At 35.6% G+C, this 15,141-nt stretch overlaps 1 protein-coding gene across 4 annotated transcripts in view; it reads left to right on the top strand.

Annotated features, from left to right (window-relative positions):
• LOC149806254 (CDP-diacylglycerol--glycerol-3-phosphate 3-phosphatidyltransferase, mitochondrial-like) overlaps positions 1 to 14,744 on the top strand; it is a 61,363-nt gene extending 46,619 nt beyond the window's left edge. For 3 of the 4 annotated variants that reach the window (XM_089951199.1, XM_089951198.1, XM_089951200.1), the window contains exons 6-9: positions 524 to 906; positions 3,366 to 3,591; positions 5,743 to 5,825; positions 6,356 to 14,744. In XM_089951199.1, the coding sequence (XP_089807325.1) occupies positions 524 to 906; positions 3,366 to 3,591; positions 5,743 to 5,825; positions 6,356 to 6,475 (812 nt within the window). In that variant the 3' untranslated portion in view covers positions 6,476 to 14,744. The remainder of the gene's footprint in view (positions 1 to 523; positions 907 to 3,365; positions 3,592 to 5,742; positions 5,826 to 6,355) is intronic. The other variant, XR_016419878.1, reaches the window with a different exon arrangement.
• Positions 14,745 to 15,141: the final 397 nt, after the last annotated feature.

Genomic DNA, 15,141 nt, shown 5'->3' with positions numbered 1-15,141 from the left:
GTTGAGAAATGTTCAATAAGAAAGTTTTGACATCACCCTGACTATTTGCCTGTAGATTGGTTACAGTTTTTCTCATGACATCACCCTGACTGTTTGCATGTAGATTGGTTACAAATAGAGAACTAGTTTGGCATTTTTGTACTCATTAATTGAGATTTCTATAATAATATTTTTGTGCTATCCCCCATTCATGGTCCCTTCATATGCCATCCACCTTTTGCATGATGAGGACGAGAGATGACTAGAGATGTGAGATTTGATATCAGATGGGTCTGGTGTGAAGAGTGATCAGTAACTGGGAACAACTTGGCTTTTTTTTTACTTTGTTTGACTTTTCATTCATTACTGCCTTCTTTTATGTATCCTTTCCTTACTTTGCGCATTAAATAATGTACAGAGTAGGCATAGAAGATGACACATTCATAATAATTAGATAATGCATGTTGGACATGATCTTTTTGATATAGTACATTACTTATAACCAATATAAATGGCTGTACAAATTTTTCTTGTTATATTTTAGATTCCGATGATGGAACAAGGTTTAAGGCTGCAGCTAGAGAAAAAGTAACAAATCTGAACAAGCGTTTTGCCGCTTCATATCAACAAAGGGACTCATTAGGCAGACACTCTAGTAACCCTGATTCAGGGGATGTAACTCAAGAAAGTACAAGCAAAAAGATGTGGGGATGTAACTGTGTTGACACCTTGGTATTCCCCCTGTTACAGATGGGTTCATTTGGTGTAACAGATGATGAAGATGTAATCAAAATGTTACTAAGAACAACAGAGAGGGAGGATGAGGTGTTACTAGCCTCAGGGTATTTCAACCTCACAGATCAATACATGCATACCATACTCCATGAGGCACTGGCCAAGTTCAAGATTGTCATGGCAGCTCCAGAGGTCTTATTACCTTTAATATCATTTCTGTTAGATAATGATAATTATCTTCAATTCCATTACAGTTGGATAATTGTTTGTTGTTTGAATATTAGCCCTTTGTTATTTCCTTTGATCTCCCTCAGCATATTTTAAATCTTTCAATGTTGTTTCAAATATGGATAATTTATTGCTGATGTTCGAGAAAAGTAAACATTAATAAACTATTTGTGATGTGCCTGTTAAAATGACATTGACTTCTAATGTATTTATCCATATGGACAAATTTTATTTAAATTTATGAGTTTGATCAGGTATCTTGTTTTTCGACATAAACTTCTTTTACATCTGAAGCAATAAATAAGCTTGATAGTCATTTCTTCATGAAGTATCAAATATTGTATATTGAATTTGATTTTATTATAATAGATAGGCCAGTTTTTTATTCATCCGACTTTTTGAAGTATCTAATATTGTATATTGAATTTGATTTTATTATAATAGATAGGCCAGTTTTTTATTCATCCGACTTTTTGAAGTATCTAATATTGTATATTGAATTTGATTTTATTATAATAGATGGGCCAGGGTAATGTTTTTTATTCATCTGACTTATTGAGGTAACACTTTGCAACATAAATTCTATTTTCTGCATTAATGTGGAAACAAATTTTGTGTTCTTGTAAGTAGGGCTGATATGTACCTAAGTGTTACAACTCTAGGTCATAAATTATGTAGCTGAAAGAAAGTGAAACCAACATTCAAAATTCAAGAGACAAAGTATTGCGAATTAAATCCCTAATAATTCTAAATGTCCTATCACCAGCACCATATGGCTTTTTATTGCCATAGAAAAGGTTCTATAAAAAATTATTTACAACTGATAAAGGTTCATTATTGACCAGCAATATTAAGAACAAAAAGATGAGATGGTGAGGGTAATATATGGTGATTCCTGATCAACAGGAAATGCAAATGATGTGTGTTAATGAATAATTAGACAGAAAAGGTACTTATGATGAACGTCTTCATAAAATACTCAAAGTTTAAACGTTATATTTTAGAATAGATGTTACTTCTTTCAAGAAATTTAAGATGCAGGACATGTTTACTGTATCAAAAAGCTCCTTCTTGTGTTGAACATTGTAGTAACGATCGTGTGTAGGTTGGAGATTTAAACAATGCAGCATGAAGTGCCTCACAGTGAAGATTTCATTGCAAGAAATGAACTAAGATAGATTTGATCACATGAAACTTGTCAGTACCAAAATATAGACTTTTCTGAATGAATTCCAATAGTTCTGATATAACACATTGATGCAGTCCTGAAAGTCTTTGAATGAATTTACAGTAATTCAAAGTAGCTTGCATAAATTCAAAAAAAGGAATGAGCACTTTAGTAATTCCTCTCAAATTATATCTGAACATAACTGTAAACTATGATCACAAATTGATTCTCAGCGACTGACCCAAAACAGGAATGAATTATTTGCTTATCATGTCCCTATATACATATATGCACATTTCAATTGACCTAGATGTGAATCATTCCAATGGAGAATCACAATCTAATTGTAAACAAGATTGGGCCTAGAATATTCCAAACTCAAATGCTATGTAAACATTCAATTTACAACAGTCATGGACAAAACTTAAGCACACATGAGAGAGTGTAATTATCAATTTAAATGGCAATTGTTTTAATTAATTATTTTATCTTATATCTGATCAATTGTGTCTGCTATTTTACCAGTCATCATTTACTTGTAAATGAACATGAATTTAAAAAAAGAATTTGCAAACAAGAAACAAACAGATGCTTGAGGAGAGTCAGATAAAAAAATAAGAATTGTTGAAGCAGAAATTGGAGAAATGCAAAATATATGAATGCATAGGGTCGAAAGTCAAGGTTGTACCTAGAACTCAAAACCAAATAAACATGTTTACATGACACTAGTCAGGTAGACTAAACTCTTACGCTCATTTATGGACAAAGATCAATCACATCAACTTAAATATGCGTAACATAAATTAAGCTTACATTTGTAGTATCATTTTAAATGAAATAACTGAAGCTTTTCAAATAATTTCAATCTTTTTTGAGAAAATTCTCCAGACTTATTTTGCCAGGTTAATTTGAATTAGCATAGTTATATATTTGTAGTAAATGCCATTGAAAATAATGAACTTGTTGAATAGATTGAATTTTTTTGCAGCAAGTTGTTGCAAAAGATAGAAGCTGTTCAGCATATTTCATAAAGATTATTTATAACTTTTATAAAATCATGTATTTTCAGGTTCATTAAAGGCTGATTTTAAATTGATGCAGCTCAGTTTAACGATAAGGTTTTACTTTGTCAGCCTCATTTTGTTTCTTCTTTTGATATTAATTCTAGCATTGATGTTTTGGACTTAATTGAAGCCACTATACAATTTCATCTCAATAACTTTATAATCTTTTTGTTCTTTTGTTTTTATTTTAGGCCAATGGATTTTATGGAGCTAGAGGATTATCAGGCGCCATTCCTAGTGCATATATTTACATAGCTTATCTGTTTCATCAACAAGTGTATCGATTTCAACAAAACAGGCGGATATCCCTCTTTGAATATTTTAAAGACAACTGGACATTCCATGTTAAGGGATTATGGTATTATTTGCCCAGTGATGCGCTTCCAGTCATGACACTTGTTGGTTCTCCAAACTTTGGTGAGTTCTAAATGGCTTTAATTGACATTCTAGATGGAGCTTTAATTAGTTAAAATGTTTCAATACTTCATTATGGGCTGGCACTGTCGGTTTTTCCCTTTGTAAATAAATTGCCATCTGTTGCACTAATTTTGTTTGGTATGCATCTCTTTTGCCTACTTTTTATGTGCTATTATTCTTTTCCTTTGCAAGTGGCCGAATAGTCTAAAGCACTCACCCTTACTGGTCACTACCATCTCACCTCTGTCTGCATGGGTTCGAGTCTTGTGTTTGGCCAGTGTGGTTATGTGAGAAAGCTTTCCAGTAGCTTCTCATGGGTCGGTGGTTCTTTCCTGGGTTCTTCCTCCACCATTAATACTGGCCGCCATGTATAGCCTATCTTGTGCTGAAAAATGGCATTAAACCCTACAATAACAACAACAACAACATATATGGACACTTGTTATATTCACTAATTTATGGTACATGTAATACATGAGACATTGTCACCAAATCTTGTGTTATAACATGGTCCTTATTTCATATAACTTGCAACTACATCGAATATCTGAGACAACGTCAACCAGTCAAGTTTTATTACGAGCGTAATATTTCATGTAAATTACAAATACATGTAATAGCTGAGACAATTTCACCAAATGATGTATTTTAGCAAGGCCCTATTTCCTGTGAAATGCAACTGTATGTAATAGCTTAGACTTTATGAAAACAATATTTTCACCTTTTACCTCCTTTCCAACTGCAGTTACATGTAATGCATAGATAATCAGTGAAAGCATATTGCTCAGAAGCAAAATATCACTTAGCAGGTGCTTGATTTTAACATGTGATATAGAATAAAGCTTTCATATAATCAGTAAGAGCTATTTAAAGTCCATGAGGTTACATGTTTGTTAGGCTTATGGTAAATTCCCTACTTCCAAATAAGCAACTGCAAAAAAATTGTTGCAAGAAAGAAACATATTTATTTTCATGTCAAAATGTGAAAATGATGTTAAAAAAACAGTAATTTCGCTACTGTCGGCAACTTACATGGGGGCCCCGAATGGCTGAGTGGTCTAAAGTGCTTACTGTTGCGGATCATTGCCATCTCACCTCTGCTTGGGTTTGAGTCGCGGGTTCGGCCAATTGGGTTATGTGAGAAAGCTTGCCAGTAGCTTCCCGTGGGTTGGTGGTTCTTTCCTGGGTGATCCCGGGTTCTTCCTCCACCATTTATACTGGCCGCCATGTATAGCCTATCTGTGCTGAGAAATGACATTAAACCCTACAACAGCAACAGCAACAACTTAACTATATATGTAAAACAGGGCTGACTCTTTGGTCACCCAGCTTGTATCACTTAGGCTTGAAAACAGCTGTTCATGCTTCAACTTTATTTGGATTCAACAATTGCTCAATTTGCCAGTATCAAAGAGACACTTGGCTTATGCGAGAGGCCTGTGATGAGTAGGGAGTGAAAAGAACCTATATATGACTGTTCTTTTTGACCAGTGAACTGAAGCTTCAAATGCCTGTACTGACTATTTTTAAATTTTGAATGACAACCAACTCTAATAAAAAGGAATGTAACTTTTATCTCTTCTTAAAGTTGAACTTTTTCATCATAGATTTACTTCATAGGTAAATAGATGACTACATGGAGATATGCCCATCACACTCCATTTCTGCTACAATAAAATGACTACATTCACACCATCCAGAAAACAGATTGCTTCGATCTTCTACCCTGATGATAAAAACTGCCTTCCTTTAGATTTTGACATATTTTCTAGTTCAAGTTACATTGACAATGTGACTGAAGTATGGCAAATACAAGTGAGATAACAAATATATGCACATCAATTCACATGATATTCCTTTATCTAAACAGTGCCTTCCTCCTCAAGCAAAATTTTAGTTTCATGGTCTTAGTGGTCACTGTAGATAGATTCCATTATTTGGTAAGGAAACACCTGAGCACAGAAGGCAGATGACTGTTACACATATGACATTTATATAGGTAATTTGCAGGTGTGGGAGAGCTGAGATTATAATTACCATTGTGGCCAGGTAAATGCTGTGTGAAGGTGATTGTACTCTTTTATTTTTTTAAAAACTGTTTGTGATATAGTATTTATTGAAAGCTGACATAACCATATACTGTTGTTGTAGGTTACCGATCTGTGTACAGAGATCTGGAATGCCAAGTTGCTATAGTGACTCAGAATGAAGCACTTCGGCAACAACTGCGAGAGGTAGGTTTTGTTTTTGTGTCAACAAATTTTCTAATTCTATGACGATTGTTTTCAAGACACGTGTATTACATCTGTTTATTTTAAGGAACTCAAGGTAAAGCATTAGGACGATGCTGCATAAAATATAAATTGATTTTCTACAAGTTCTAGGCATGAAACAATTCCTCATCTAGGGTTTTTAGCATCTGCTTTAAAGCCAGGACAACCCATTTGAGGACTTTGAACCCATTGGAACATCCTTCATGTTATGCACCATGCTAAATGTATATACAACCATTGCTTTATGTAAAACTTTAATTGTTCAAATTTTTCTTGTGTTGTATTGGATATTTAAGACTGTTTATTATGTATATATAACCTGGCCATTTTGATGGCATACAGTCACTTAGCTATGCTGGCCTTATGCAAGGGCACACAGAGTCGATCAGCCATGCTGGTCTTTTCGAAGGGCATGCAGAACCAGTCGGCCATGCTGGCCAGGATGGGTATATATCAGCTAATGGTTGTTTTGTGTTTTTTTTTCTTGTCAGGAACATGTCAGGTTGTTTCAGTCCTCCTCAGTTGTGACTTCAGCAACATTCAGGGAAGTGGGCCGACATGTACCCATCTGGGTGAAATTTGTTACCAGCATCATTAAGAACTTCTTTTGACATTTGTCCAGTAATAGATGTTATTTGTTACTGATAGTTTTGTTGTAAATACAAAGATTCCTTCACAATCCTTACAAAACATTCTGATGATTTTGTCATGAAATAAATGTACTTGATAAAGTTTAGGAACATATTTTTTTTAATTATTTTGTTTATTACTGTTCTCAAAACTATGTGTTGTGACAGCCTGGTGGAAGATCTTTACTGCTGTGAGCAATTTTGTGACATAAAATATTCTTAATTGGCACAAAAATTAGCTCCTAATGTGGCATTTAATTTTGTCCTGGGCCTTTTCAAAGAAAATTGGGGAACGTAGTATCCATATTTGCATTATCCGTCCATCAAACTTTTGTTTCCTGCTCTATAACTTTAAAACAGTTTGAGATTAAGGAATGAAACTTGGTCTAATTATATATCATCATTAGAAGGTGTGCATCCACTACATAACTTTAAAACCATTTGAGATTCATGGATGAAACTTGTTGTGTGTGTGTGTGTGTGTGTGTACACACTCTCACACACACACATCATCATCATCATCATCATTAGAAGTTATTGCTTATCACATCTTCAAATTCAGGATAACAGTTCTTAAATTTTCCATTGCCCTTTCCCTTGCACTCGCTAACTTTAAACTTGTTTGAAATTAGGGGCTGAAACTTGGCATAATTCCCAATATTAATTTCATTGGTAAGCATTCTCTGAGAGGCATGATTGAGATTAAATATTTCCTTTCCCAGAAGTCAAAATGTGCTGTACCAGAGCAAATTGTTGATTTGAGGATTCTTTTAAATATTTTATATGTCTAGCAATAACGTTGAAAAAACAAATCAAGAATTATTTACCAAGTTTTTAAAATCTCAGCTATAAAGGATATAGACCTAATCTTGTTGAAAGTAGCGTATAAAATAGATTCATATTACTTGCAATCCTAATACTATATTTGTCATACTAGCAGTATAAATTTTTAAGACATTATGCCATCAATAGATCCCCTGATGTATAACCAAATAAGTTCTTAGATAAATGTCCAATCTGCCAGATAAATGTCCAGTCTGCCAGATAAATGTCCAATCTGCCTAAGACTCAGTTAAATGTTCTATCTTCCAGATAAATTTTGTATCTACCAGATAAATTTCCTATCTTCTCAAGATTCAGATACATGTCCTGGCAGATAAATGTCCAATCTGCCAGATAAATGTCCAATCTGCCAGATAAATGTCCAATCTGCCTAAGACTCAGTTAAATGTCCTATCTTCCAGATAAATTTTGTATCTACCAGATAAATTTCCTATCTTCTCAAGATTCAGATACATGTCCTGGCAGATAAATGTCCAATCGGCCAGATAAATGTCCAATCTGCCAGATAAATGTCCAATCGGCCAGATAAATGTCCAATCTGCCTAAGACCTTCAGAGTAGATACAGTGTAAATCTTTTTATGTCCATCTAGTTTCAACACAACTAGCAAAGGTTTTCTGGATTTGTTTATATATATAGTATCTTCTTTGGTCTAAAGCAGTATCATAACAGTTATCAAATGGTGGGTCCGGATTGTGCTTTTATTGGGTTATTTATAGTATGAATCCATCAGCTGACATGTGACATGTGCCAATCACTCTAAAGAACTAAGATCCTAACAGCTGACAGTTGCCAGCCTCTCCACACAACTAAGAATCCATCAGCTGACAGGTTGCCAGCCTCTCTACACAACTAAGAATCCATCAGCTGACAGGTTGCCAGCCTCTCTACACAACCAAGTGACCTCATTAATATTTACTACCAAGCAGGCATTTTGTTTTTAGTGTTGGTGGCAGTAGATAAGCATGCTGATAACTTCTATTAGAAATCATCGCATTTACTAATTAAAAGTTAATTTAATTTTTAAGGCAACTGTTTTAATTGAGGCAGATCAATTTATGTACTAGCTCTGAGTAATTGTCAGAAATCTAGATTTATCTGGCTTTTTCACATGGACACAAGATTGCTTGTCCTGGACGAGTCACATAAAAATGTTCACAGGCTCTTTTTGTCGTTTCACTTGTCCCAGCCTTCACACTGTGTGGTTGGCTTAGCCCTGATTAAGGCTGTGCATAAATATGAGACTTTTTCAGACGATATTCTTTTTCAAACATCTCAGGGTATATATGAATACATTGTGTTGTGTATTATGGGGTATTGCAATGACTTGTATCAAGTCAAAAACACTTTTTTCCCTTGGGTTACAGAGGTTATTTTTCTTTTGCAACCTATTTGTTATATGATGTATGTTACAGTCCTGCATTTTGTAATTCATTGTCAATTTTTGTATTTCTCATATAGATAAATATTCAACCTTGCAGTTTTCTAATCGTTATTTGTCTCCTCATTTATCATGCAGTGTTATTTATCATTGATCATGCTCTGTTTTTGTCTCATTTGTCTGCTGTGTTTTTGTCTCTTCATTTATCGTGCTGTGTTTTTGTCTCCTCATTTATCATGCAGTGTTTTTGCCTCCTCATTTATCATGCTGTTGTTTCTTTTATCTTGCTGTTATTTGTTTCATTTATTGTGCTGTTATTTGTCTCATTTATTATGCTGTGTTATTTGTCTCAAAATTTATCATGCAAATCCAACTGTATTGTCCAGAAACAAACTTTCAAAACAAATTTTCCACTGTTTTGGATATGCATTGGTATGAAGAGGTTTTGCTTTCTGCTGCAACACTTACAACATTTTAAGTGAGCTTATGGTATGACCCATCATCTGTCACATGTCTGTCATCTGACATTTGTCTGATGTGCATCAATAATTGCTTTTTTCAACATTGTCTCAAAAGCCCCATATTAATTTTATTCAAACTTGGCACAACACCTTGACATGAAGGCCTTTTGAATTTTACAAATAATGACAATTAAATAAGGCTGACATTTGTAAAACTAGAAAAACCTTTAAATTTCTACTCCGATACCACTTAACAGAACTTGATGAAGTTTGACGGAAAGCATCTTCTGATGAAGACCTTTGATATGGATGATGCAAATCCATCATCAAACATGACTGCCAAAACTGTCATCCATTAAAAGTTGTTTTTTCATCTTCTCAAAAACCAGTGGGCCATTTTCAACCCATCTCAGCCTTCTCAAAAACCACTGGGCCATTTTCAGCTTCTCTCAGCGCATAACATCATTGCATGAAGACCTGTATAGATGATGCTGTTCTGCCATGAGATGTGGCCGTCAGTACCAAAAACAAACAAAACTTTAAAAAAACTTCTCAGCAGAATTTAGCATTCTGATAATAAAAGCTTTACAATTTTATGCAAATGATGTTGAGTCACAGTTAAATATGGCTGTTGTTACTAAAATTAGAAAATCTTTAAAAAAGACTTCTTTTCAAAACCACACTTGAAAGAATCCTAATTTTACAGGAAGCATGAAGGGCTTTTACGTTTGTACAAAATTTGCTAAAATGCCAGCAAATATGGCACCTGCTAACAAAAAAGAAAAGCCTTCAATAACTTCGAAATTGAAGGATTTACCAGAATTTGACCAAAGTTTTTTTACAAATTATGCCATTGTGGAGTCAAAAAAATTCTACTATTACTTAAGTCAAAGCACTGTTACACAACTTTATCTGTAATTTAAAAAAAAAAAAACACTGAATACAATATGTCCAAACTTGACACAAATCGACCTGGCCAGCTGATCTTGTATTTGGCTGTTGGATCTCAGCCAGTGAACAGTCTCTGGCACACTTAACTTACTCTCTTTGAAACTGCTGTAGTTTGGTACATAAACAAATAACTTACTCTCAAATCAGAATATTTTTTTACAAATATTCCAGAAGAAAATAGGTATTAGAATATTTGTTTTTCTAGTTACAACTGATGCCTAAAACATGACTAAGCAATAGTTGTTGCTGACAACAGACACACCTATAGTCAGTAAAACAAGGGTAGGTGGTGCTGGCAAAAAGTAAAACAAGGGTTGTTGGAGCTATAGTCCGTAAAACAAGGGTGGATGGAGCTGGCAACAGACACCTATATTTAGTAAAACAAGGGTGGATGGAGCTGGCAACAGACACCTATAGTCAGTAAAACAAGGGTGGATGGAGCTGGCAACAGACACCTATAGTCAGTAAAACAAGGGTGGATGAAACGGGCAACAGACATCTATAATCAGTAAAACAAGGGTGGATGGAGCTGGCAACAGACACCTATAGTCAGTAAAACAAGGGTGGATGGAGCTGGCAACAGACACCTATAGTCAGTAAAACAAGGGTGGATGGAGCTGGCACCAGACACCTATATTCAGTAAAACAAGGGTGGATGGAGCTGGCAACAGACGCCTATAGTCAGTAAAACAAGGGTAGATGGAGCTGGCACCAGATGCCTATAATCAGTAAAACAAGGGTGGATGGAGCTGGCAACAGACACCTATAGTCAGTAAAACAAGGGTGGATGAAGCTAGCAATAGACACCTATTGTCAGTAAAACAAGCGTGAATGAAGCTGGCAACAGACACCTATAGTCAGTAAAACAACTGAATATGGTGCTGGCAAAAAGTAAAACGGGTGGATAGAGCTGGCAACAGATACCTATAGTCAGTAAAACAAAGGTGGATGGTGCTGGCAAAAAGCAAAACAGGGGTGGATGGAGCTGGTAACAGACACCCATAGTCCATAAAACAAGGGCGGATGGAGCTGGCAACAGACACCCATAGTTAGTAAAACAAGGGTGGATGGAGCTGGCAACAGATGCCTATAGTCAGTAAAACAAGGGTGGATGGAGCTGGCAACAGATGCCTATAGTCAGTAAAACAAGGGTGGATGGAGCTGGTAACAGACACCTATAGTCAGTAAAACAAGGATAGATGGAGCTAACACCAGACGCCTATAGTCAGTAAAACAAAGGTGGATGGAGCTGGTACCAGACACCTATATTCAGTAAAACAAGGGTGGATGAAGCTAGCAAAAGACAACTATTGTCAGTAAAACAAGCATGGATGAAGCTGGCAACAGACACCTATAGTCAGTAAAACAACTGTATATGGTGCTGGCAAAAAGTAAAACGGGTGGATGGAGCTGGCAGCAGACACCTATATTCAGTAAAACAAGGGTGGATGAAGCTAGCAACAGACAACTATTGTCAGTAAAACAAGTGTGGATGAAGCTGGCAACAGATACCTATAGTCAGTAAAACAACTGTATATGGTGCTGGCAAAAAGTAAAACGGGTGGATGGAGCTGGCAACAGACACCTATAGTCAGTAAAACAAGGGTGGATGGTGCTGGCAAAAAGTAAAACAGGGGTGGATGGAGCTGGTAACAGACACCTATAGTCAGTAAAACAAGGGTGGATGGTGCTGGCAAAAAGTAAAACGGGTGGATGGAGCTGGCAACAGACACTTATATTCAGTAAAACAACTGTATATGGTGCTGGCAGAAAGTAAAACAAGGGTGAATGGTGCTGGCAAATAGTCAATGAAACAAGGATAGACACTGCTGACAAATAGTAAAACAAGGATGGATGGTGTTGGCAACAGACATTCCTTCTGTCAATAAGACAATAGTCAATGGTGCTAACAATATACACTTCCTTTTTCAGTAAAACAAGGGGAAACTGTTTTGGATAGTTCCTGAGCAAGTAGTTGAGTTACTCTAATTTAATCTTTAATGCAATTTCAGTACAACACAAATATTCCCATCATACTTTGCTTGAATTATTTGATTATTAGTTGAAATTAAAAAATATTTTTAAAAGAAATATTGACTTAATACCTCTAAGTTACTTAGATGATTGTGTTCCCTGTGTTTTATTCTAGCACCTTGCCACTAGAGGGAGTTGTCAATAAATACCAAGAAAAAACTATCATTAAATAGCTTTACTGACATTGTGACATTGACGTATATTTAAATTCTAGTTGATTACGTGCCACAAATATTGGAATAGGAAAATTCAGTATTTGTTTGGCTCTATACAAAGGTTTTATTGTGTGGATTTTTGCCAGCTAACAAGTGTACAGAAGCAAACTGGCCTATTATATAATATGTGTCTGTTACCTGGTTGTTAGCAAAATTATATATACATATATTATGTTAATTTTTAATATATCCTATTTATAAATTTAATTATTGCACCTTCCTTTTATGATACTTCATTTACTGCAAAAGCTACAATCCAGAGGCAACTGTTGTATACTTGTGTTCTACTTCTGTCTCCAGTTGAATTTGAATGCCACGGCCATGATTGGCTCAAACACACTGTATCTGTCAAACATTTAAAACACCTGGGATTGGTTAAAAGATGATTGGTTCAAACACCCTGTATCTGTCAAACATGATTGTTTCATACACTCTGGAGTAGTACCAAGATGATTGGTTCAAACACTTTGGATCTGTCAAACATGATGGGTTAAAACACCCTGGATTGGTAAATAGCTGATTGGTTCAAACACCCTGGAACAGCCAAACATGATTGGTTCAGACACCCTGGATTGGTAAAAGATTATTCGTACAGACACCAAGTATCAGTAATACATGACTGGTTCATAAACTTTGGATTGGTAAGAAGATGATTGGTTCAGACACTGTGACTCAGTCTAACATGATTGAAAGAAGCACCCTGGATTGTTAAAAAGACGATTTGTTCAAACACCGGATCTGTCAGACTGGTGTTGAAGACTTTACAGAATGTCCATCATGTTATTAGATCTAATAAATTGGAACTACAGTCCCCAGTATTATAAGCACTTGGTCAGAGATTTGGTATCAGCCATTCAGATGTCATAAATTTTAATTTTATATGAATGTTCGAATGTGGGAATTGTTTTCAATCCTGAGATATGATCTCTCAGATTTACTCTGTCCACTGACAGTTAGAGCTGCCCTACTTCTGCCCCCTGAGGTTAGAGCTGCCCTACCTCTGCCATCAATAGGTTAAAGCTGTCCTACCTGTGCCCCCTGGAGGTTAGAGCTGCCCTACCTCTGCCCCCTAGAGATTAGAGCTGCCCTACCTCTGCCTCCAGGAGGTTAAAGCTGTCCTACCTCTGCCATCCTGGAGGTTAAAGTTGCACTACCACTAACCCCTGGAGGTTAAAGCTGCCCTACCTATGACCCCTGGAGGTTAGAGCTTCCCTACCTCTGACCCCTGGAGGTTAGAGCTTCCCTACCTCTGACCCCTGGAGGTTAAAGCTGTCCTACCACTAACCCCTGGAGGTTAGGGATACCAGTGTACAATGCTAAATGCTAAACCCATTTATTCATGTAATGTGCAAATGTTGGGAGAATTTCTCTAGTAACTAAACATTTGCTAGATTTCTTGTTTGTATCTAAAGAATACTCCTTTTTATTAGTAGGGAATGCCTTGCTTATTTCAAACTTAGTTAAGTCATTTGTAATACAGCTCAAGGGACCAGTCAGCTGAGTCATTTGTAATACAGCTCAACAGACCAGTCAGCTGAGTCATTTGAGATACAACTCAATAGACCACTCAGTAATTGTTGACTATTGCAGGTTTCAAAAAAGAGGAAGAAATCAGTCTTGTTACTGTACATACAAAGTTTGGCTACATCAATCTGTTATAATTGGATGATATTTTGAGTGCTTAGAAGTTAGAACATAATCCAGTTTTTTTGTACATGAGTTCAGGGCATACCCCATGTGTACATGAGTTAGTGCTTACTCCAGTCCTTGTGTACATGAGTTAGGGCATACTCCAGTCCCTGTGTACATGAGTTAGTGCTTACTCCAGTCCTTCCGTACATGATTTAAGGAACTCTAAAGAATAATTATACTTAAAATGCATAATTTAGAAAGATATCCAATCTTTATTAGTTTGAAAAGAAAACATTCAGAGAAGGTATGGATATGTCATGACAAAACATATTGCTTAATGCCTTAAGATCCATAGAACTCATATCTGGAATGGAAAATTCCATAGTTCAGACCTTTGCTTGTGTACTTAGATAGTCAAATATGCTGCCATTTTGAATCGGACTTGTATCTAGAATGGAAAATTCCACTGTTCAGACCTTTGCTTGTGTACTAGATAGTCAAATATGCCTGCATTTTGCAGGGATAAATATGGCATAAACTACTTGGAAAAGCTAGAGTTAAACATGATTGCATCAAAGATATTGTACATTGTGTTGTGAGAGGTCAATATCTGTGATATATATTTTATGACAAAATATGCATGAGACTAGTTCATTTTTAATAATTACTTTGTTGTTTTAATAGTTATCACAAATATCTTTATTTTATTCTCATTAAAATTATTTTCCAAGTTTACTATTGTTTTATATTTAATATTTCATTTATCATTCCACTATACTTTTGTCTATTTGTCTGTCTCATTCTTTGACTTTTCAGTAGTTATCACATTTATTATCTTTTAGTTTATTCTCATTAATGCGATTTCCATGCTTATCTCTGAACTGTGTATATGTGTATATATATATATATATATATATATATATATATACACACACACACACCTAGGTATGAAGTGTGTATGGAGTGTCCAAGCATGCTGAAAGGGTGAAGTGTGTATGGAGTGTCCAAGCATTCTGATAGGGTGAAGTGTGTATGTAGTATCCAAGCATGCTGAAAGGGTGAAATGTGTATGGAGTGTCCAAGCATGCTCAAAGGGTGAAATGTGTATGGAGTGTCCAAGCATGCTGATAGG

This window comes from Sinohyriopsis cumingii, chromosome 2 (genome assembly GCF_028554795.1).
Source record: "Sinohyriopsis cumingii isolate HCF-2022 chromosome 2, ASM2855479v2, whole genome shotgun sequence".
Lineage (NCBI taxonomy): Eukaryota > Metazoa > Mollusca > Bivalvia > Unionida > Unionidae > Sinohyriopsis > Sinohyriopsis cumingii.
This window is presented reverse-complemented; position numbering and strand designations above follow the sequence as displayed.